At 39.6% G+C, this 23,687-nt stretch overlaps 3 protein-coding genes across 4 annotated transcripts; 2 read left to right on the top strand and 1 right to left on the bottom strand.

Annotated features, from left to right (window-relative positions):
* Nucleotides 1-1,431: 1,431 nt before the first annotated feature.
* On the top strand, nt 1,432-3,102 carry LOC147179927 (galactose-specific lectin nattectin-like). The gene is made up of 7 exons (XM_086066979.1): nt 1,432-1,518; nt 1,631-1,687; nt 1,767-1,788; nt 1,866-1,951; nt 2,067-2,201; nt 2,545-2,662; nt 2,835-3,102. Exons 2-7 carry the CDS (start codon nt 1,631-1,633, stop codon nt 2,915-2,917), a joined length of 501 nt encoding a protein of 166 aa, XP_085923105.1. The 5' UTR covers nt 1,432-1,518; the 3' UTR covers nt 2,918-3,102.
* A 1,557-nt stretch (nt 3,103-4,659) lies between these two features.
* LOC147179926 (C-type lectin domain family 19 member A-like) lies at nt 4,660-13,228 on the top strand. 2 transcript variants are annotated; one of them, XM_086066982.1, is made up of 7 exons: nt 4,660-4,739; nt 11,772-11,828; nt 11,925-11,943; nt 12,019-12,104; nt 12,238-12,372; nt 12,671-12,788; nt 12,961-13,228. In XM_086066982.1, the coding sequence occupies exons 2-7, from the start codon at nt 11,772-11,774 to the stop codon at nt 13,041-13,043; spliced, it is 498 nt and encodes a 165-aa protein (XP_085923108.1). In that variant the 5' UTR covers nt 4,660-4,739; the 3' UTR covers nt 13,044-13,228. The 2 variants fall into 2 exon arrangements, with proteins under 2 accessions (XP_085923108.1, XP_085923106.1); XM_086066980.1 differs by lacking the exon at nt 4,660-4,739 and adding an exon at nt 11,583-11,610.
* Nucleotides 13,229-20,426: 7,198 nt separating this feature from the next.
* On the bottom strand, nt 20,427-23,555 carry LOC147179925 (galactose-specific lectin nattectin-like). Its single transcript, XM_086066983.1, has 7 exons — nt 23,522-23,555; nt 23,353-23,415; nt 23,217-23,244; nt 23,049-23,134; nt 22,829-22,963; nt 20,871-20,967; nt 20,427-20,722 (listed from the first exon to the last, which is right to left on the bottom strand). Exons 2-7 carry the CDS (start codon nt 23,413-23,415, stop codon nt 20,640-20,642), a joined length of 492 nt encoding a protein of 163 aa, XP_085923109.1. The 5' UTR covers nt 23,522-23,555; the 3' UTR covers nt 20,427-20,639.
* Between the last annotated feature and the right edge of the window lie 132 nt (nt 23,556-23,687).

The raw sequence follows: 23,687 nt of genomic DNA, 5'->3' as shown, positions 1-23,687 counted from the left end.
AAGAGAAGAGTACAATACATGAAGATCTTTACTTTATGAAGAACAGACACTAATTTAGCTCTTTTACGTTTGGTATTTCTTCTGTGGCTTCCAACAGAGTTTATGATCAATGATCACTCCCCAAAAATGCAATATCATCTATATTTACTTTTATATCACAATTTTTTTTTTTTTTACTGCTTGGAAAGACAACCATTATTTAGATTTTGTGGGGACCAAAGATTTGAAAAACATTGACAAGCTCTTGAAACACCTTGAAAAAAGACAGCACGCGGTAAAGAAAAGAGGAGAGAAAAAACAACTGCTTATGTTGAAAGTACAAAGTAAGACTTTGGGAGGATGTAATTATTGAGGTCCAGAAGGGGGGGGGGGGGGGGGTTGTGGGGGTTGAGTAAGGTAAGGTAATAAGTAAAGAGTTACTTTGGCAGGGAGTAATAAGTAATTAGTTTTTCAAGCAAGTAACTAGTTTAAGTAGTATATTACTCTTGAGTAACTTGCCCAAAACTGTGAGCTGATACAGTTCTGCACACAGCGGTTAATGGCTCATTAATTCAAATCATATATAAGATTTCCAGTCCAGCCCTGTATGATAGTGATTTGAGTTCTTGTTGAGCGGGGTAGGCTGGCTGCGGTTATTTGTCACATGCTTGTCGTCAGCAACACCTATGAATGCACACCTGTACTGTCACTGCTAGGGATAATTACATTCTAGCACTGCTAGTGCCTCATTTGGGTCCAAGACAAGTTTCTCAAAGATGGTTGCCATTGTTGTTTGATTAGCTAATTGTTTGGGTGTGGAAATGGAAGTGAGCCAAACATTTTTTGTGTGCACGTAAAGGAAACGCATAACACACCAGTTCGAAGAAGCCCTCGAGTGAAATGACAAATCTAGACATTTCATCAGTCATATAGTTCCGGGTTTTTTTTTTTTTAAGAGCCACTAGCTGCACTCTAAAAATGGATTGGTTAAATCAATAAAAAATCCCGTTGGTTAAGTTGAAATGTTTAAATGAAAGATGAGATATATGGGTGTGACAATCAGTGGTACTCTTTTTGTCAGCCTCTAACACAGATTAACCAAGATCTTGGTCAGAAGGACCAATTTGTATCGGATGGTCCAATCACCAATATATATTGGTTGGAAACACCTACCATTCTCGAGTGGTTGTTTTAACCAAAGGATCTGTCGGACACATAACTACCAACTAGATTGGTCAAGCGTAATCTTTTTTTGTTGTTGTTCATTTGAACAATCCGTTTTTAGGGTGTGGTTTTCGGCCCGCAGCTGCCAAATGACCAAGAACAGGAAAAATGATTGTGATGGGAATTATTTTCCCCAGTAGATTCTTCAAATATGGTTCCTTGTGTCATTGATGAGTTAACCTACAGAGCTGACATGCCCAACTTGTCTGACAAGCCATGTGACGTAGTGTACGGCATTCCAAGACAGTCAACCCAACCTATAAAACGATTGAAGGTCGACATTCTCAGCCTCAAGTGTCAAGACTGACTGCAAAGGTAAGATTATTTTCTTTCCCACAATCACATATATTTTTAAATCTTACACATGATTTATAATCACACAAATCCAAACCATTAGAAAACATCAATACATTCTATCATTGAACAGATGGCTCGTCTTCACCTGTTGATTGTCCTTTGTGGGATCGTTGCGCTGACCCAAGCTGTAAGTCCAAAATGTGACTAAACACGACTGTGACGATACTTTTGAGTTTTGAAATTTGTGCCCTTTGTCACCTTCACAGAGGTCCACCAGCCAAAAACAGGGTAAGTAGCTGTGATTAAATCCTAATCATATTTAAAATGACGACAGAATCATGTGATGCACAACAATTGTATTGCAGAGGGAAACTGTCCCAAAGGCTGGACTCAGTTGGACAAAAACTGTTACATCTACGAGCATTACGCTAGGACCTTTCCAGATGCAGAGGTATGGAAGACTTTCACACAGTAGAATGCCTGTTAGCATCTACTACATTCATTAGCCAATAAACTGACACTTTGAATGAAGGTCATTAGCTTATCATCTTTTTTCCCCCCATCAGAGTGTCTGCAACATTCTTGGCGGGAATCTGGTCTCGATCAACAGTCGCAAGGAAAATGCTCTGGTTGTTGAGCTGATTCGCGAGGGGGCTGGTGAGGTCGTCGACACCTGGATTGGACTCCACGATGCAATTGAGGTGAAATATTGACCGGTGCAAAAGTTCTGATTGGCTCAAGTGACTTGTGTTCACTAGAAGTGAAAATGAATGTGTGACTCCAGATTCAATCTTGTCAGCAACATAAGACGGCATTGTAGAGTTGTGTAATCGTCGTAGCAGGTTTAGGACATCATGGGTGGAGAAACTAGTGCCTCTAGCGCCACTTAGAGGTTGTCACATGTTACACATTTACAGCAAAGGTTGAAACTGATGTTAATTTGTCCAAACATTATAATAATGCTAAGTTATTAGCGAACATTTTTCTCATGCTGGCCCAGTCTTTAGTTGTGATTCGTTACTAAAATGTAACTTTGTCTTACAGGAAGACGATTTTGTATGGACCGATGGCGAAATTGTGAATTTCAGAAATTTTGGTGCAACCCAGCCTGACAACGGCGGTGTTGGGGTCGAAGCAGACTGTGTAGAGATTGAGGCCGATGGTTTGTATGCTTAATAATTATTCGGAAGGAGAATAGCCTGTCACAAAATGTCTTTACATAATGTGTTCGTTTACGTTTATTTAATACAAAAACAAAATGTGAAGTCGTGTACACGCATGATATTTCCTGAGAAAGTGGCCGACCTAACACTTGTTTGTGTGTTCTCTTGCAGACGAGTTGTGGGATGATGACGAGTGCACCGATGAAAACCCATTTGTTTGCATCAGACCTGTGGACAAAAAAGATTGTCATTAGTCAGCCATCTTACCATGAGATCTTCTTTCATAATTTCTTTCCTGAGTCAAAATACTACTGAGATACTCTCTGTGATGTAATCATTCAGTGTTCATTACAAGGTCATTCAGTTGTAATTGATTGCAATTAGTATGTTGGTGAGTAGCTTATCTTTTCAATAAATTGATTTTCTCTGAGCATGACAACATGTTTGCGTATTCTTCCTTTCCCACCGATGCACCTGCACCATTTTCAACATGTATTGTTTTATCATAGATAGTATGGTAGTCGGAAAACAAAACAAAACAAATATGGTTGGTTTTTTTTGGTTTTTTTGTTGCTGTTTTATTTTACCATCATATCTTCAGTAATATTATCCTTCCTTAATCAAATTATCTTTGAGATCCTCGCAATGGGTATTCTTCAATGTTCAATACAGGGTCATCCACTTGGTAATGATTGACATCATTTAAGCTTTTTTTGATGGGTAACTATCTTTTCAATAAATTGAACTTTTATGAGCATGACTATATGTTTGAGTGTTATTCCTTCACCACAAGCCCAAGCACCAATTTTAACATGTGTTGTCCATAGAATGGTAGTCACTCGTCCCAAAATGGGCGATAGCGCAGTCATTTTGGCAGCATAGAAAAGGCGTCTGCCACTTGGAGTAAATGGCAAACGCCACACTTTAACAATGATTGACAGCTGTTGTGGACCAGCTGCCACAACGAGAAGAGGCAAAAGAAGGATCGAGCCTGCTCCAGGCTACCAAAAGAGGAACCAACGCGTAGCCAATGGAGCACTTTGTACAAGGTGGCTGAATCAGCAGATGCTAACTGTTACCACACGCATAATGTGGGGGAAATAATCTGTTTCGTTCATTTGTGCTGCTACAATTTAATAGATATTAGAGAGTTGAATTTAATAACTGACCAACACCATAAAGAAGACTTTTTACAGCATAAATGACGGCGGCCGCGGCTAAATTAGCAGCTGCTAAATTGCTAATGTACCTAAATAACACTGTAAGACTTGCGTGAAACTGCTAACTTTTATGGCATTTTTGCCACACATAAAGGGAAAATAAATTTGGATTGTACAAACGTGGAAAGCCTTTGTATGATCAGATTTGAAATCACTCACTGGTTTAAGAGAGGGGGCAATTCCACGTAGCGTCATAGCACTGTCGCACTCCTGACGCTTCATCAACCTGTCCACCTTGCGCATGTATATCGTGTCCTTTTCTTCAAAGTGACTGTCAATGCTCTTGGGCGGAAAGTTGATGGATAAACGCTAGTATTAGCCCTCCTCGCTGTTGTACTCCATTAACGCTGCGCCGCTACTTTCCTGCCAAAGGGGACCGTGTTCCGAGAATTAGTCAGCTGAATACTTTTGCACAACCTACTTTTCAGTGTTTTTTATTTTTTATTTAAAAACAAATTTGAAATAAAACACTTTGTTTCACTTCATGATTGTGTGCTATGCTTTGTGTTTAACTTTAACATAAATTCTCAATGAAATATATTTATGTTTGTGGTCATGCCAAAATGTTATTATGGATATTATTTTGGCTAGTTGATTGAGAAAATGTGGGGAGTTTTTGTCTGATAAGGGATGAGCTACTTAAACGCACTGAACTAGTCTGACTTGTCATGTGCAATAATAGATACAACATTCCACAACACAATTAAAAAGAGAAGCACGCTAACTTCCATGGAAGTTTTTTTTTCCCACACTCACACATACAAACATGGTCTCCCAGGCGGGGAAGTGAACCTACGCCAACCTGCATCGTAGGCAAGTGACGGTACCACTCCGCCACCTGGAACACAATTTCCGAGTAAGTGTTCGCTGCAATAAAACATTTACAAATTCTTAGCTCAATGAATACTAGATGGCAAACCACTATTTCAACAATTATTCAAATGGGACATTCTAATTTAACCAACAAAGACAACTAAACAGTAAATTCATGGAACACATTTTACTCTAAAAAGGCTAATATTTCATCCCATTTTAAACAGTTCAAACAACAGAGTACAATTGACACTTTTTACATTACATTTACATTTACTGCACTCTTCCAACTGTAAATTTTACTCTGTTTAGACTGGGACCAAATCTAGTTGTGTTTTTTGTTTTTCAATTAACTCTACGACATTTACTGTGTAGTACAGCAGTGATACTCACTATTTTTACACAAAAGCCACTTTGGCAGAGGAAAGTCTAGGGGGGAGCCACGATAGCAACAATATAGATCAAATCACCGGACCCCGACAATAAGCTGGAACACCGACGAGAGCACGCTATGTTGCCATGTTTGAGAGTTACCTCCTTTTTGAAAACAACATTAATTGAGATGAAAGGAGACTTATAATGTGGGCATTTGCTTATAGTTGCATAATGTCCGTTATATATTTATGAAGCAGAATATAAATTGTATTGACTGTGTTTCCATATGGTTCTAAGTTGCCACTGGGCATGTGCCAATATTACATTCTGATGGTTTGATAACGGTGAGCAAAAATATTGCTGTGTCACGGTATTAAAATTACAGCTGTAAAATGTCCTTTTTTTAAATGCAGTATTTGGGTAAATAATGTAGCCACAAGGGGGCACAAGCCAGTGTCTTCTTGTGCCGATCCCAAGGTCGGATAAATACAGATGGTTGTGTCAGGAAGGGCATCCGACGTAAAAACTTTGGCCAAATCAAACATGTAAATCAAATATATGACTTCCATACCGGATCGGTCGAGGCCCGGGTTAACAACGACCGCCATCGGTGCTGTTGACCAACAGGGTGCCGGTGGAAGCTGGACTACTGTTGGTCGAACGAGAGGAGGAAGGTGTGTTTGTAGGAAGAAAGAGAAGAGGAACACCAAGAGTCTATGACTGAGAGTAGGGACTTTGAATGTTGGAACTGTGACAGGAAAAGGTAGAGAGCTGGTTGACATGATGCAGAGGAGGAAAGTGGACATACTGTGTGTTCAGGAGACCAGGTGGAAAGGGAGCAAAGCTAGAAGTTTAGGAGCAGGGTTTAAGTTGTTCTATCATGGTGTAGATAGGAAGAGAAATGGAGTAGGCGTAATCGTGAAGGATGAGTTTGTTAGGAACGTCCTGGAGATAAAAAGAGTGTTAGATAGAGTGATGAGCCTGTAGCTAGGAATCAAAGGTGCGATGATGAATGTTGTTAGTGGGTATGCACCACAGGTAGGATGTGAGCTGGAGGAGAAGGGAAACTTTTGGTTGAACCTTGATGAAATGATGCAGGGCATCCCTAGAAGTGAGAGAGTTGTCATTGGTGCAGACTTCAATGGACACGTTGGTGCAGGAAACAGAGGTGATGAGGAGGTGATGGGCAAGTTTGGTATCCAGTAGAGGAACGCAGAAGGACAGGTGGTGGTTGACTTTGCAAAAAGAATGGAAATGGCTGTCGTGAATTATTTCTTCCAGAAGAGGCAGGAACCTACCTCCTACAAGAGTGGAGGTATGAGTACACATGTCGACTACATCTTGTGTAGACGATACCATCTTAAGGAGATCAGTGACTGCAAAGTAGTGGTAGGTGAGAGTGTAGCCAGACAGCATAGGATGGTAGTGTGTAGGATGACTCTGGTCGTGAGGAAAACAAAGATGGCAAAGGCAGAGCAGAGGACAAAATGGGGGAAGCTGAAAAATGAAAAGTGTTGTATGACTTTCAGAAAGGAATTGAGACAGGCACTTGATGGTCAAGAGGTGTTTCCAGATAACTGGACAACTACAGCAAATGTGATCAGGGAGACAGGTAGGACAGTCCTTGGTGTGTCATCTGGAAGGAAAGGAAATTAGGAGACTTGGTGGTGGAATGAGGAAGTGCAGAAGTGGATCCAGAGAAAGAGGTGAGCTAAGAAGAAGTGGGACACTGAGAGGACTGAAGAAAGTAGACAGGAACACAGGGAAATGCAGCGTAAAGTGAAAGTAGAAGTGGCAAAGGCCAAACAAGGGGCTTACGATGACTTGTGTGCTAGGTTGGACAGTAAGGAGGGAGAGACTGATCTATACAGGTTGGCAGGGCAAAGAGACAGACATGGGAAGGACGTGCAACAGGAAGACAAATATTGTTGTGATGATCAACATTGATCATCATACCTTTGATTCCTAGCTACAGGCTCATCACTCTATTTAGTGTAATAAAGGATAGGGATGGAAGTGTGTTGACAGATGCCAGTACTGTGATGGGAAGATGGAAAGAGTATTTTGATGAGTTGATGAATGAGGAAAATGAGAGAGAACGAAGAGTCGAAGAGGGGACTGTTGTGGACCAGGAAGTAGCAAAGATTAGTAAGAATGAAGTGAGGAGGGCGTTGAAGAGGATGAAGTGTGGAAAGGCACTTGGTACTGATGATATACCTGTGGAGGTATGGAAGTGTCTAGGAGAGGTAGCAGTAGAATTGTTCAACTGGATTGTTCAACAGGATCTTAGATAGTGAGAATATGCCTCAGGAATGGAGGAGAAGTGTGCTGGTGCCCATTTTTAAGAACAAGGGAGACGTGCAGAGTTGTGGCAACTACAGAGGAATAAAGCTAATGAGTGTTGAGGGTCTTCTGCCCAGATTTAGTTATAACTGTTTTAATTTCCTTATTTCCTCAGTAAGAGCTTTGTGAGTGTTATCGCAATGTCGTCATGACTGGGGGACCTCATCTATTTCCACAACAATGGGCCATTGTCTGTGGTTGGAAGAGTGTCTGTAATCAATGATGTTTTTAAAGTCTTATCGTCATGACCGGGATCTCATCAATTTCCACAACAATGTAATCAATGATGTGTTTAAAGTCTTTTCTCATGTCCGGTGAACTCCAGGTGGGCTGTTTGGAGGGGGCGTTGTGGTACCGCCACTTCAAGATGGTATAAGAATGTTGTGAGTCCGCTGTAACGACACACTTGCGAGAAGAATGCAGCCATTTGTCTGTAAACTCGCTTGTGTCCGGTATATTTTGTAAAATAAATCCTTCGAAGGACCTGTTCACCGATCTCCAGTCTGTATTCAGATAATCAACATTCTCACTACCCGAAAGAAAACGAACACGCGAAGAAAACGATTATTTTTCTTCAACATGAGCCACACAATTAAGCTAAGGGAAAGAGTAGTTGAAGTGAGACTGAGGGCAGAGGTGAACATTTGTGAGCAGCAATATGGTTTCATGCATGAGTACCGCTGATGCAGTATTTGCTTTGAGGATGTTGATAGAGAAGTACAGAGAAGGTCAGAAGGAGCTGCATTGTGTCTTTGTAGATCTGGAGAAAACTTATGACAGGGTGCCCAGAGAGGAACTGTGGTTTTGTATGAGGACGTCTCGAGTGGCAGAGAAGTATGTTCAAGTGGTGCAGGACATGTATGAGGACTTTAAGACAGTGGTGAGGTGTGCTGTAGGTGTGGCGGAGTAGTTCAAAGTGGAGGTGGGACTACATCAGGGATCAGCTCTGAGCCCCTTCTCAATTGCTATGGTAATGGCCAGGATGACAGATGAGGTTAGACAGGAATCTCCATGGACTATGATGTTTGCAGATGACATTGTGATCTGTAGTAAGAGCAGGGAACAGGTGGAGGAGAAGCTAGAGACGTGGAGGTTTGTAGCAAGACGGAGTATCTGTGTGTGAATAGGAGGGACCCAAGTTGAAGAGTGAGGTTACAGAGAGAAGAGACCATGAAGGTGGAGGAGTTTAAGTATTTAGGGTCAACAGTCCAGAGCAATGGAGAGTGTGGAAAAGAAGTGATGAAGCGTGTGCAGGCAGGCTGGAACGGGTGGAGAAAAGTGTCATGGAAGAGTTTCAGCTAAAATGAAAGGAAAGGTTTATAAAACTGTGGTGAGACCAGCTATGTTGTTTGGTCTGGAGACAGTGCCACTGGGGAAAAGACAGGCGGCAGAGCTGGAGGTGGCAGAGATGAAGATGCTGAGGTTCTCTTTAGGAGTGACCAGGATGGATAGAATCAGGAATAAGTACATCAGAGGGATAGTACATGTTAGAGGCTTTGGAGATAAAGTCAGAGAGGCCAGACTGAAATAGTTTGGACATGTCCAGAGGAGAGATAGTGAGTATCTTGGCGGAAAGATGCTGAGTTTCCAAATGCCAGGCAGGAGGTCTAGAGGAAGACCAAAGAGGAGGTTTATGGATGTAGTTAAAGAGGATTCATGTCCTCTTTAACTACATCCATAAACCTAGTAGTTGGTGTGAGAGCAGAGGATGCAGAGGACAGGGTTAGATGGAGGCAACTGATTCTCTATGGCGACCCCTGAAGGGAAAAGCCCAAAAGAAAAGAAGAAGAGTATTTGGGTAAATACAAAAAAATGCTGTCTTGTGCTCTTTCCTTATACCCAGCAATACAGCCACTAATACATGGTTCCAACCAGGGCTGGGCAAAATTCTGAATTTTAGAACTCAATTCAATTCAATGGATGAATTTGAATTGGGCGGCACGGTGGCTGACTGGTTAGCACGTCCGCCTCCCAGTGCAAAGGTTGTGAGATCAAGTCCGGGCTTCAGCCTTCCTGGGTGGAGTTTGCATGTTCTCCCCGTGCTTGTGTGGGTTTTCTCCGGGTACTCTGGTTTCCTCCCATATTCCAAAAACATGCATGGCAGGTGAATTGGACACTCCAAATTGTCCATAGGTGTGATTGTGAGTATGGTTGTTCGTCTCTGTGTGCCCTGCGATTGGCTGGCAACCAGTTCAGGGTGTACCCCACCTACTGCCCGAAGCCAGCTGGGATAGGCTCCAGCAACCCCCGTGACCCTTGTGAGGACAAGCGGTACAGAAAATGGATGGAATTTGAATTGACTCCATGACCCCACAGTATGTTGAATTGAATTTTAATTTGCATTGCAGGAAGTGGAATTGAATTCAGTGCAGTTTGGGGAAATGTATTCTTATTACATATCAGTGACAATGGCAATTTTAACATACATTTTTCTTCCAAATGGAAATACAGAACATTAAGTTATTTTTTTTTAATCCATAATGTTGAAAAGCTTAGCAATTTAGCACAAAACTCATGAAATTCCCGATGGTAGCCTCCTTTTACGCCTACACTGCTTTAATATGTCTTAGAACTGTACACAAATCAGATTTGAAGGTTTTCTGGCAAAATACAAAAAAAAAGGAGCACAACTAATGAGATATTTGGATTCTACATCTAAAACTGCCCTACAAAATGCTGTTGGTTACTTTGTTCAGGCAAGTTTTGATGTGGATCAGTGTAATTAGGAAAGCCAATGCATATGAACCCTCACCTGTGCTGTCAAACTAATTACAGAGTGACGTTAAAGAATTTACTGCCAGTGGTGCACCTTGTTCCATGACGTTTCACAATGATGTTTGGGTGTGAAGTTGAACATAAGCCAAATATTTCAATGCACATATTGAAAACTGAGACGACCATCCCAAACACACCCATGAGAGCAAATATCATAATGGCATTTTATTTCATCCGTCATATTTGTCACATTTGTCACTGACGATGTTGTGGTTGAAACCCGGTTTTCAAACTGCAAAAAAGAGCCATAAGAAAAATTAATCGATCAAAATATGCCGAACCAACACATTCACTATTTATTAAATTAAATACAATTAGATTTTATGACTTAGTTGAGTTTAAAAGAGCACAAATAATGTATAAAGCATACAACAATCTACTCTGCCACAGTACTCAGAAGCTATTTGAAATTAGAGAGAGTCCTTATAACATAAGGGGTACAAAAAAAAATCAAAACAAGAACAAATATTAAGCAAAGGTGTGTTTCTGTAAGAGGTGTCAATTTGTGGAATAATTTTGGTACTGACCTGAAAAGATGCAAGTCTCTTGCTGAGTTTAAAAACATGTTTAAAAGTAAAGTTCAAGAAAATTATTTCAATCAGACTTTGTGTCATTTCTTTCGATGTATCAGTATGAGTGTAATGAAAATTGTATACGTGAATATGAGGATGAATAATTATGGTGTATGCCTATGAATTACATGTACATATGCTACTGGCAAATGTACGTACATGTCAAAGTGCAGTTCTAGACACGAACAGGTTTATACATTTTCAAAGTCAAAACATAAGGGGTAGGACTAGATACGTTTTTAACTTCTTCCTACTCCCTTTTGAACATGTAAACTCTTTTATTTCGTCCTATTCATGTTTTGTTTTGTTTTTTTACTTCAACTTATATTTGTTACTTGTAATGTGTTTTATGTTTTTCTATGTTTATATGTTCAATAAACCAACCAAACTAATCTGACCAACAAGTCCCGACTTCTGTTCAGTCAGCGTGGCGTCAGTTCCCACTCAGTGACTGTGTAAATGTTTTTTTCCCCCTTGGTTTGGTTTTCCTTCTTTGTATGTGCCTTGAGATTAACTGGCGACCAATCCAGAGTTAAGCATACTTTTTTCCCTGATGTTAGCTGGGATCGACTCCAGCTCCTCATCACACTGAACAGGAGAAGTGATGTAAAAATGGTTATAACTTTCGCCACTTGATTGATTTATATGCTGCGTTTCCCCTCCAGTCACATTTATATATTTTTTATTCTTACACATGGCCATGTGTAAATCTGATAAATGAGGGGCTGACTAAAACATACTGAACTTGTCTGACGTGTTATGTGACATACAACATTCCAAGACCGTCAACATAAAGTATAAAATGTTCTGTGGTGGCAATCCGCATCATCAAGTACCAAGACTGCAAAGGTAAGCTTACTCAACTTTATATGCTGCGTTTCCCCTCCAGTCACATTTATATATTTTTTTATTCTTACACATCGCCATGTGTAAATCCGATTTTTAACAAAACAAATACAAACTAATAGAAAACAATAATACTGTGTCATTCTAATTCTATCATTGCACAGATGGCTCGTCTTCACCTTTTGTTCGTCCTTTGTGGGATCGTTGCGCTGACCCAAGCTGTAAGTCCAAATAGGACGACCCAGCTCTACTTGATCATTTTTCTGTTTTGCTCTCTGAACCGAACATTGTGCTCTTCTTGACATTTGTCTTGACAGTGTCCCGAGCAATCAGACGGTACGTAGCTGTGATGAATTGCAGCTCATATTTAACAGCTACAGAATCATTTGATGTTCAACAATTATGTTACAGACAAAAAGTGTCCCAAAGGCTGGACTCAGTTGGACAAGTACTGCTACATCTACGAACCTTATCCCAGGACCTTTTTAGATGCAGAGGTATGGAAGACTTTCACACAGTAGTTGTGTTAAGAGTTGACTGCTGTTGGAATGCCTGACTGCATTCATTAGCCCATAAACTGACAATGTTTGAATGATGGTTACTTGCTTGTCATATTTTTCCCCCCATCAGAGCGTCTGCAACATTCTTGGCGGGAATCTGGTCTCGATCAACAGTCGCAAGGAACATGCGCTCGTTGTTGAGCTGATTCGGGAGGGAGCTGGTTCTGTCGTCGACACCTGGATTGGACTCCACGATGCAATTCTGGTAAAACAGTGCAGAAGTTGTGATTGACACATAGAAAATGGCACACCTCCACACTCAATCTTGACAGTAACTTAAAGGATGAAGTGTTTTCAACGTAGCAGTTTTAGGAGCAAATGGGAGGAGTGCACTTAGGCGTGTCCGCCAGCGGCACTCGGAGTTAAATATTTACAGCAAAAATCAAAACTGATGTCAGTTCATTCAGATATCACGATACACTCAATTATTTATCAAACATTTGTCTCATGTGCGCCACATGTGATCAGTCTTCAGTTGTGATCAATGTAACTTTGTCTTACAGGAAGCCGATTATGTATGGACCGATGGCGAAATTGTGAAGTTCAGAAATTTTGGTGCAAACCAGCCTGACAACGGCGGTGATGGGGTCGAAGAAGACTGTGTAGAGATTGAGGCCGATGGTTTGTATGCTTAATAATTATTCGGAAGGAGAATAGCCTGTCACAAAATGTCTTTACATAATGTGTTCGTTTACGTTTATTTAATACAAAAACAAAATGTGAAGTCGTGTACACGCATGATATTTCCTGAGAAAGTGGCCGACCTAACACTTCTTTGTGTGTTCTTTTGCAGACGAGTTGTGGGATGATGACGAGTGCACCGATGAAAACCCATTTGTTTGCATCAGACCTGTGGACAAAAAAGATTGTCATTAGTCAGCCATCTTACCATGAGATCTTCTTTCATAATTTCTTTCCTGAGTCAAAATACTACTGAGATACTCTCTGTGATGTAATCATTCAGTGTTCATTACAAGGTCATTCAGTTGTAATTGATTGCAATTAGTATGTTGGTGAGTAGCTTATCTTTTCAATAAATTGATTTTCTCTGAGCATGACAATATGTTTGCGTATTCTTCCTTTCCCACCGATGCACCTGCACCATTTTCAACATGTATTGTTTTATCATAGATAGTATGGTAGTCGAAAAACAAAACAAAACAAATATGGTTTTTTTGGGTTTTTTTTTTTGTTTTTTTTGCTGTTTTATTTCACAATATATAGCATAGCTGAAACTATTACTACTATTTATATATAATTATGTCCTTACTGGAAATTCATCACCATCATCATCATCATTTATTCTATTTCTGTTTACCGAGGGCTACAAATGAACAAATTTCAATTCTTGTCGTTACGTACGTGGTTTTCGAGCCGAGGCAGCAGCGAGGGAATCAAAAAGTTTGTCTCCCAACCACCCCTTCTGGCTAATAGCTAGCTAACAACGATAGCTAATGCAATATAAAGTAGAGCATTTCTGTCGTGTTACTTTGAGTTACCCTCAAACAAATGTATGTTTCGGGTGTTGTTTTATCTCACGTTGTGCTTGTGCGCGTGTGTGCGAGGGAGTAGGTTCAGTAAGAAGTACTGTTGAGTACTGTTGAGTAACTTTTTGGTGCTCACAAAATAGCAGTGCTGCTTACATTGCACAAATCTGGTCAACTTGGATGACTCTAACTTGTGCCAGTAGGCTGAACTGATGTGATTATTTTTTGGGTGTTGTGTTATACATATTATTTTAAAGTTACAGTGAAGTATGAAGATGCAGTACTAGTAAGTATTTTCTCAATACAGTTCTGAACTGTTGTGGACAAAGTGATTCATTATTTATTGTGTTCTGCTGCTCACATACAGATATTTTATAGGTAGAAGTTAGAGTGAAGATTATAGAATCAGTATAAGAGTAAGTATTTGTTCATATATTTTTTTTATATATAAAAGCCAATACACGTAACTGTTCTTGAGTTTCTTTTGTTTCTATTGTGTGAGCAATATTCAGAGAAAAAGCAATCGTCTGAACTGATGTTGAAAGCACATGATTGTTGTTTCTTATATGCAATATACAGTATGTGTGTTATTTAGTACTGTGCATTTTAAGCTATTTTGTGTAATATTTTATATTTTTGCAGTTGATAATATTGTATATTAGTTTCTCATGTTTTCTCTCTAATGTTTTTTGTCTAAAATATTTTTTGGGGACTAATTTGTATTTTCGAATGATTATTTGTTGCATTTTTATATTTACAAATATCTAATATTTCTTTTTTTTCTCACTTTATTTTGATCAAACGTATTATTAATATTTTTGACAAAACACATTTTTGCTTTGACTCTCGTTAGATATATATTATTATGATTATTGTTGTTGTTATTATCATTGTTATTGTTATTATTGTGAATGCGTATCAAAGTTTTTAGGGTCGATCAAGTTTCCCCTTTCTTTTAATGTGTCCAGTTACAAGGTAGGGGGAAAAAAAAATCTTGTTGGATTCTCTGTGTTCATACCCTGTCATACGGTTGAAAATGTTGCAATCAAATAAATGTTAAATTTGAATGTGTTGATCGTTAAATTTCTTTCTAGGTTCTGCCTCAATTAAAATACTGTAATTACAAGAAAACTATCAACTAGAAGTAGCAGGATGCTAATTAATGTATGCTCACCAAATATGTTCAGCGGTAACAAACATTAGCATTCAGTATATACTGTGTAACATAGCTTTTCTTTTTTTACATTAGTCATTAGTGTGAGGATTAAATGTCTTCTGTGGTATCACTATTCACTGTTCCTCTTAATCAGTTAAATTTAACATTTTGTTACTTTTGTCAGTTAAGCCCATGTCTCACTCAGCAACTCAAGCTTGCGAGTGTGGGAGTTTGTTTTCGTCAGGTTTCATTCAAGACTGCAAAACGTTGCAAAAACCTTTGGCAGACCTTCCAAAACCATTTTTACGCTCAGTTTTTCTTCAAATTTTGAAAAAAATATAAATTCTCTGCGACAATAAAAACGGTTTGCAAGCATAAAAATGTGTGATAAGGTTCTGGCAAACACTCTTGCCAATGTTTTGCTGTCTTGAAAGAGACCCGACGAAATGCCATCACTCGCAATGTGCGCACCCTCGCAAGCCTTTGCTGCTCAGTGAGACACGATCGTAACTGACAAAAGTACCGGTAATAAAATGTTAAATATAAAGAGGAACAGTAAAATAGTGATACCGAAAAAGACATCTTCATCTTCATCATCTTCTTCACACATCTTTGAGATATCTTGAGACGCCTCAAGACATTCATATTTCCAAGACATCTTAGGGCATCTTAAGGCATCTTAGGACTCGAGTCTTATAGACATGTCTTGACTTGGCGTCTCAACATTTATGTCTTAAGACATAACTTCTTTTTTTTTTAAACTATTTCCGCAATGTTTCATTTCCACCGCATATTGTATTGCTTTTGCCTGTGACTAGCATACAAACCAGGCATGTTGTTACAAACAACATTTCATCACATTTTCAAATAAAAAGAATCCTCACAAATCAAATTACAACGATCCAAAGTCCAATGCTTTTCAATGAGCGGAGTGCGTCGCTTAACCGAGGGGAAAAAATGCTGCCATCGACAAAAGTAGGAAATCAGATGTTCTCTACTTGGATTGTGTCAATTCTGCCCCCAAATGATATGTACACATGACACAACGGGATTTGTAATGACTGCGTTTAACAATTTATCTGAATATTTGCCTCAAACGAATACACACACACTCACACGCACACGCACTTACACGTATTCACCCACATACAAAATATATATTTTTTTAATTTAAAAAAAGAGAGCAATGATGATGACATGTCAAATCGGTAAAATTACCGAATGAACAATACTGAGTTCTCCAGAAAAAACTAAAACAAAAAAAAGAAAATAATATTTGCCTCAAACGCTTTGAGGGCGGAACTGGGACCCTCCGAGTGGGATACATCCGACTTCAAACGCAGCATTTTGACTTCGTGGGGGTCGTGGGGGGTGCGGGGGTTGGGGGCCGGTGGGGTGCCTGGTGGGCCTGCAGTGCCCCGTCCTGCTGCGTTGGGCCGGGGGCGCGGGCCGTGTTGGGGCGGGGGGCGCTCCTGCTCCTGGGTTTGCTCTCCGGCCGGTGGCCCTGGCGAGGCCCGGGGGTCGTCCTTTGGCGCTGCCGCGGCCTGGGGGGCCCTGAGGTGTTGCGCTTGCTCTGTTCCGGCGGGGGTCGACGGCTCCCCTCTTTGGTGGAGATTTTCATGCATGCCAGATCCACCACACCAGCATCTACCGAAACTCAGACACAATCTGTTTCCTCCTCAGGTTATTGAATCGGTGGAGGCTGGTGTCTGCGGATCTCACGCGGCTTCGTCTGTCCTTCCTTCCTTTTCTCGGTCTCTCCTTTGGTCTCTTGAGGCCTCCCTGATTTTATGTTTTTTGGATTTGTTGGGGTCTGGATGTTTCTTGGGCTGGGGAGGAGTTCTGGTGGGGGGTGTCTGGTCGGTGCTGGATTTCACCTTCCTTGGTTTTCTTTGGTCCCCTCGGGTCTCCTGGTGTTCGGTTTAGGTGAACGGTATGAGATTTTTTTCTAATAGGTTTTCTGGTGAGCTAACAAATACACGCACGCACGCACGCACGCACGCACGCACATACACATACTCACCCACACACACACACAAAAAAAAAATATATATATATATATATATATATAAAAAAAAATAAAAAAAATAATAATAAAAGAGCAATGATGATGACATTTCCGAATGAACAATACTGAGCTCTTAAAGAAAGAAAAAAAAAAAAAGATATAGCCTATGGATGATATGATGATAGCATAATTAGTCTTCCATGCATTTAAGAGTTTGAATGGATTTTACACATCAAACATTTCCGTCCATATCATAGAATACAGCCGAAACAGTCATGTCATATAATTGGTGATTACGAGACCTACGATTATATAAAAAATATATTTTTTGCATATTATTGTAATCAATAGTGTTTTTTTAATTGACTGAATTATTAGTTCGCCACAAGATGGCGCTAAAGACACACTGTCACTTTAATTTAAAATGCAGAGCCGCCCGAGCCACTTTGGCGCCCGAGGCAAGATTTTCAATGGCCCGACCTCTGTGGATGATTATACAGTACTGCATATACAGTTTGAAACATTACATTTTTAGCATTCTTTATTATAAAAGCTAAACATGTCACCCACTAAGTTCTTTGCATACACCAATGTATGTTTAATCAGTACAGTACGAGTTGTGGCCACGCAAGTGACTGATAGCAGACTGATCTGGTGTGTTCTTCCACCAAGTCACCACCAAGTTTTTTTTTTATCTTGTAGGATGATAGAGTGTTTATTTAAAGGCCATATAATATTCTATATAGGCCTATAACAAATGTAACTTTCAGGCAGTATATGTGTGGTGCATTAATATGGCTTTTTGGCTTCTACTTTTTATCTTAGCACATTAATACAATTTCAGCGTATTCAAATTTGACCTTTATGTTTTGTGATTTTGGTTCTTTATTGAACATGTAAACACAAAGAAAACACATTACAGGTCTAAAATATAAATTGAAGTAAAAAAAAATAAAACAAGAATAGGTATAAAGAAAATAGTTTATATGTTCAAAAGGGGAAGGAGGAAGTTAAAAACGTATCTAGTCCTACCCCTTATTTGTTTTATGTTAATAAAATAATAAGGTATTTCAACAAAAGGAAATGTATAAACCTAATCACATATACAAGCGCACTTTAACAGACGCACATTTGCCAGCGACATATGCGCACAAAATCAACAGACATACCACAACACATCTATAAATCACATCCTCAAAAAAAACTCACCTCAAAGAGTTATTCACCTTTGGGCTTATACGTTAACAATTGAAAACATGTAGAGATGCGTGAAAACGTATTATGCACTTAAGTTACAATAGCGCAGTGTGATTAGCCTAATAGCTCCAGTCATTACAGGTTATAAAGCAATAGTGACGCACCTCAGTTTCCATTGACAAAGGAAAATGATTATTATTATGATTATTATTATTAAGGTGTCATCACAATCATGCAGGCCGAGTGCCATCGTTTTCAGAACATTTTCTTGAACGACGTGACAATTCCATGAGCTCACCGTGGCTTTAGTCCAAGTCCAAGTCATCAGGCAGCACAAGGTGGAGCAGAGTAGCCGCAGAACACAACAGAGCCAATCACTTGAAACAGTGGTGTGCTTTGAGACAGACCATCAGGTACTATGCCACCTGAAATTGTCTAATTATACTTAATTGGTGTGAAGTTATTATTCAAATGTTGCAAATAATTGATCTTAGGTCATCTGGGTCACCATCCGTGGGAGTTTCCAACAGTTTGAGTGCGTAGAGAAATGGGTGCGTCGAGAGATGTTGAATGTCGCCTCTCTGGCTAGGAAGGACCCGAGCTCGTCTGCGAGGTTGAAAAGTGCCAACTAATTGGAGATGCAGAACTGCCTTAGTTCCAAACAAATTGAGTGGCCATCTTTGACGGTGGACTCAATTAAGTTTGGGATCTTTGGTGAAAATACAATTTTTAATTTTGTCATTAATGTGTTAAGGACATATTTACAAATGTAGATTTTTCAAAACAAAACTCTGTTGCAATCATTGGTTGATTTGTGGTACAAATCTTTGAATTTGGTGAAGACTAAGAAAGCCGTGGAATTGCTTTCGTTGCTGAAGAAGAAGCCCTTTTAAAGCCCTTATGTTTAATACCCTTTATCTATTAATTATTTTTTTCGTCTCTTTCTGTCATTTAACTTTACTCTGTTGTTGTAATACATCCTGGTTTGGCTTGCAACCAGTTCAGGGTGTACCCCGCCTACTCCCCCTCCTGCCTGCTGCCGCCCCTTCCCCTTCTTGTCGTCTCCTCCGCCCTTAACCCCCCCTCTCTCCCACCTGGCCCCCTGGCCCGCCTTCCTCCCCTTCCCCTGGGTCTCCGTCCCTGGTCCAGTTGTTGGGCCTATTTCGACACAGGGCTTGGGCTCTGGTACCAGTCCTCTCTAGAGCGGGTTAGACTCATTTTTTTTTTTCACGGCAATCTTACCAAGTCAACATGTCCTCATTGCTATTTTTTTGTTTCCGAGGATGCAAGCAAGAATTAAAAAGAGATTTGGCTAATGACTCTTTCACGTAGAGCTTGTATAACAGCTCCAGTCATTAGAGCTTAGAACACAATAGAGACGATAATCACCGTACACACCTTTGTTCAGCATGCAATGGGAAATTATTTTCAAAAGGAGGACATGAAGGTAGTTGGTGTGAGAGCAGAGGATGCAGAGGACAGGGTTAGACGGAGACAACTGATTCGCTGTGGCAACCCCTGAAGGCAAAAGCCGAAAGGAAAATGGGTTGGACCGGTAAAATCATGGTTTATAACTTAAAAACAATTGCCGTCAGTTATACACAGATTTTTGCTGTTTGCAGGCCAGCCTTAAATAGCCGGGCTCGGCTGTAAATATATTGTTCCAAATGCAAATGTCACATGGCGACACTTTGCCCGTATGAGATCCGGGCGTGTTATAGCTACTTGTTTTGCATATATATTGTTCCCAGAATGCATTGTTGAGTTATAGGATGTTAATCCATGTCATATGTGTTTGTGTTGTTCATCATGTGTTGCTTGTGAAATTACCAATTTATATGTTTTGATTTTGATTTATATACATTTGAGTAATTGGGCCAACATTACGAATTTTTTAACTTTACAAGAACATCAACCTAATCCGGCCCGCGGGGTAAAACGTTTGAAACTTAAAAGAACAACTATTCTGTAGTTAGCATGAGCAGCTTGATGTTTTCAAATCATTGAATGTCAGGCTTTGTAACATTATTTGGATGCCGTATGGTGCAGATAAAGCTCTATATAAGTCTTCTCTATTTACTATTTAGGTCAAATTTTATTAGATTTATTTTTTCCCCGTCAATTAAAATTACGAATCCAACCGGAATTTGTCTGCTGGCGTCTGCACGATTAGCGGATTGCTATTTTAAGAGCAATTCCAGCTCTTGATATTTATCCATTATTGAGGCCGCTAACTGGAGCTGTGGCCGTAAAAGTCCTTGTCAGGGCAGCAAGCCCCGAACATTTTGGTGGGCACCAGCGATAAGGGATGCCATCGAGCTAAAGAAGGAGTCCAATCTCAAGGCAGCTCTTTAGATAAAAAATAAAAGTTGGGAAACATTTGTCTTTGAAGAGGAATGACTCAAATGCAATGATGATACCACAATGTTTTATTGCATGATTTCCTTCCCCGCTTTGTCAAATTTGACTGAATCAATCAATCTGAATGAACTTATATGTTGTAATAAATTGAAGACTTGATAATGAACCAAAGAATACCGACACCACAAAACTTTGATCTTAGGAGACTAATCACAATACTCAAGGAGGTATTGTTGTCGATTTGATGAGGGTTGGAGGGCGTCTCAATGTTGACATTCATGATCAGCGTCAGTGGCACAAATGAATCTGTTGTCGACAGTGCAGGGTTCGTTGTCCCAGAGGCCATCTAGAAGAAAGAAAACAAACAGTGTGACAACAACGAAAATCCTCTACTAACCAAAATCTGTCATTTCCTCCATTATTAAGTCTCCACAAATAAGTGTAGTCAATTGACAACAAGCTGACATTTGCACTCAAAGTTATTGGACAATTACCACTGAATTCAAGCTCAACGCAATTGCCAGGATCATCGTCGCCGTTGAAGGCAGTGAAATCAACGATTGAGCCATCAGTCCAAAAGAAGGTTTCAGGCTGGAAGTCAAAAGAACACATTTACATGAGGCACATGCACAAGGGAAACACATGCTTTTATTTTACGTTTGCCACATCATAATGCAGGGATGGGCAACTGAAATGATGGACCACACATTTCCATTTTAAATATGGACAAAATACAGTATGTGTCAGCCCGCGAATAGGGGAAATCTGTGTGTAACTGACAGCTATTGAAATGTGTTGGGAAATTTGGGCAAACATCTAAAAATTATTGTAAACCACAAAGATTTTTTTAAAGAAAACACGGATAAACCTACAATAACTTTCCCCCCAAAAAAACACAAACAAACAGCGGTTGTTTTTGCTTTTGGGCACCTGCTCTATATTTCTATATACCCGTTCTATATTTTTTCCTATCTTTTTTTTAAGCACTAAATTTGCTGATATACATATACAAAAATAAATAAATAAAAAATCAGAGATGGACCAATACTACTTCTTTTTTTCCATGTAATAGTTTTTGTACTGAAACGCTTGGTAGGATTTTAACATAGAATTAGCAACCACAGGCTCTATGGCAATGAGATTTACGCTTATTGAATGTTAACAAATATATCAATGAGCAGGACGCATTATAAAAATGGATTTTCATGTATTTGTGAGGAAACGTATTGTAATGGCACCCAAAAATATATATATATGTATAATTATGTGTATACTAATATAAACTAATATAAAACAGTTCTGTACTGTTTTTTTGTTCAGAAAATGGATCAAATTGATCTTTTTCAGCCATGCTCAGCTGAAAATGACATGATCAACCCTGATTTCTGATCATGTGATCGGATCAGCACCTCCCAAGTCACACGCAATGTTTACATCCATGCTCCTCCAGCGGTGCCTTAAATGCTTATTGACAATTCTATGCTTACGTCACAAGTCAAAATGGCGGTTAACACCGCTCATTGAAAAGGATTTGAAATATAATTTGATTTGTGAGGATTATTTTGATTTCAAATTGTCATTGTCATGTCATGTCAAATGTTAAACACAAAAGCAATACAATACGTTTGTTTTCACCGTGTAAAGGAAGTATTTGCCTTTGGTTGTATTGCGGAAATATCAGAAATGCCCGGATGTTCCGAATTGTCAATTTGCGCAAGACCAAAAGCATTTGCATGTATTACAGTTGCTCAACATATTTAGACTTGTTTGCGGGCTCTTTATTGCCAAAGGATATTTGATTGTTTTACCTAATTGTGACCTCAGTGTGATGCTGAGCATAAATAACAATAGTGACAATATTATTATGTTGCAAGAATTGCACGTATTTCAATATATTCACAACCAGGGCAGTTCTAAACACGCACTTGTGAAAAGGTTATCCCTCCTCCGTCCACTAAGAAGCAGTGTTGCTGTCACCACTGAACCTAAACGAGCAATCTCGCGTTTCTCGTTTCAAAATTGGAAATTGAAAAACTGAAAACGAGCCTTGATCTGGTCTTCTATTATGTGTTTGCTTAACACAAGTCAGGAAACAAAATTTCATACAATTTTTTTTGTCTGGAGTTTACGTTGCCTTGACAGGAAGACGTTCTTCTTTTACTTTTAATTTTTCTTCTTCTATGTCCCCGAGATAGCAGTAGAAGAAGACAGTCTTTCGGGTCAAGGCAAAATAAAGTCGAGGGAAACAAATAATGGTCATTAATATTTATAATTGCCCTGTTCAACAACTCACAAGCAGAATTGAATATTTACAAATGGTAAGTCATGATAAATACATAAACAACATAAACAAACAAATGTGAAAATTGCGGACATATTTGAGGATCTCCAAAACACCAAACATTTGCGTGAATATTTTTGAGACAAATGTGAGACTTTAGAAGCGTTTTACCTGCAGTGCCTCGGACAGTCCAATCCAAACATCGTCAGAGCCGTCAGCGCCTGCCTGAGCCAATTCGATAAGTACGGCGTTCTCTAAAGCACTTTGGACTGAAGCCAGGTTTCCGCCAAGAACGTTGCAGACGCTCTACAAGATGAAAAGTCTCAGGAATGAATGTACAAGCTTCATTCAGATCCATCCATGATACTTTCCCTTTGAATGTATTCAATACCTCTGCATCTGCAAACTGCCTTTTGCCATCTTGGTAGATGAAACAGCGACAATCCACCTGAGTCCAGCCTTTTGGACAACAATTTTCTGCAACACAAACGTTTTAGAAAGAAAATGAGATCTGTCCATGAATTGTTTTGTTTTGAAGGATTGAGACACGGTTACTAACTTTTCTCATGACTGGTAGGCTTAGACCACTGTGAAGAAGAAAAGCATGTCAAAATCAGATGAAAGAAAACAGGCACAAATGAAGACAGCTATGTAACACAATAGCAAATATACATTTATTGAGACTGACTACTTACAGCCGCAGTCAGCAATCCAAAGATTCCGCAAAGGAGGACCAAAGAGCGAGGAGCAAATGCCATCTATGTGATGACAAAAAAAAAGACTTTCAATATTCAAATGAAAACCTTAAAAGAGGCACACAATTGATTTTTAACAAAGCAGGGTGTCAAGGAAGTGTATTGTTACCTCTACAGTTGCTTTATGCTGAGAACACAGCTGTTCACAGCTGACGTCTTTTTTATACAAGCTTATGGCACCTTTGGAATGTCAACTTTGCTAATCGTGTAATTATGTAATTGCACTAATTAAAAGACAAGTCGAGAATGAAGATGAGCCGTGTCATTCAAAGGGT

This window comes from Leptonotus elevatus, chromosome 2 (assembly GCF_054856555.1).
Source record: "Leptonotus elevatus isolate MCC_2025b chromosome 2, RoL_Lele_1.0, whole genome shotgun sequence".
Classification (NCBI taxonomy): Eukaryota; Metazoa; Chordata; class Actinopteri; order Syngnathiformes; family Syngnathidae; genus Leptonotus; species Leptonotus elevatus.
The sequence above is the reverse complement of the archived record's forward strand: the minus strand, read 5'-3'. Positions and strand labels throughout refer to the sequence as shown.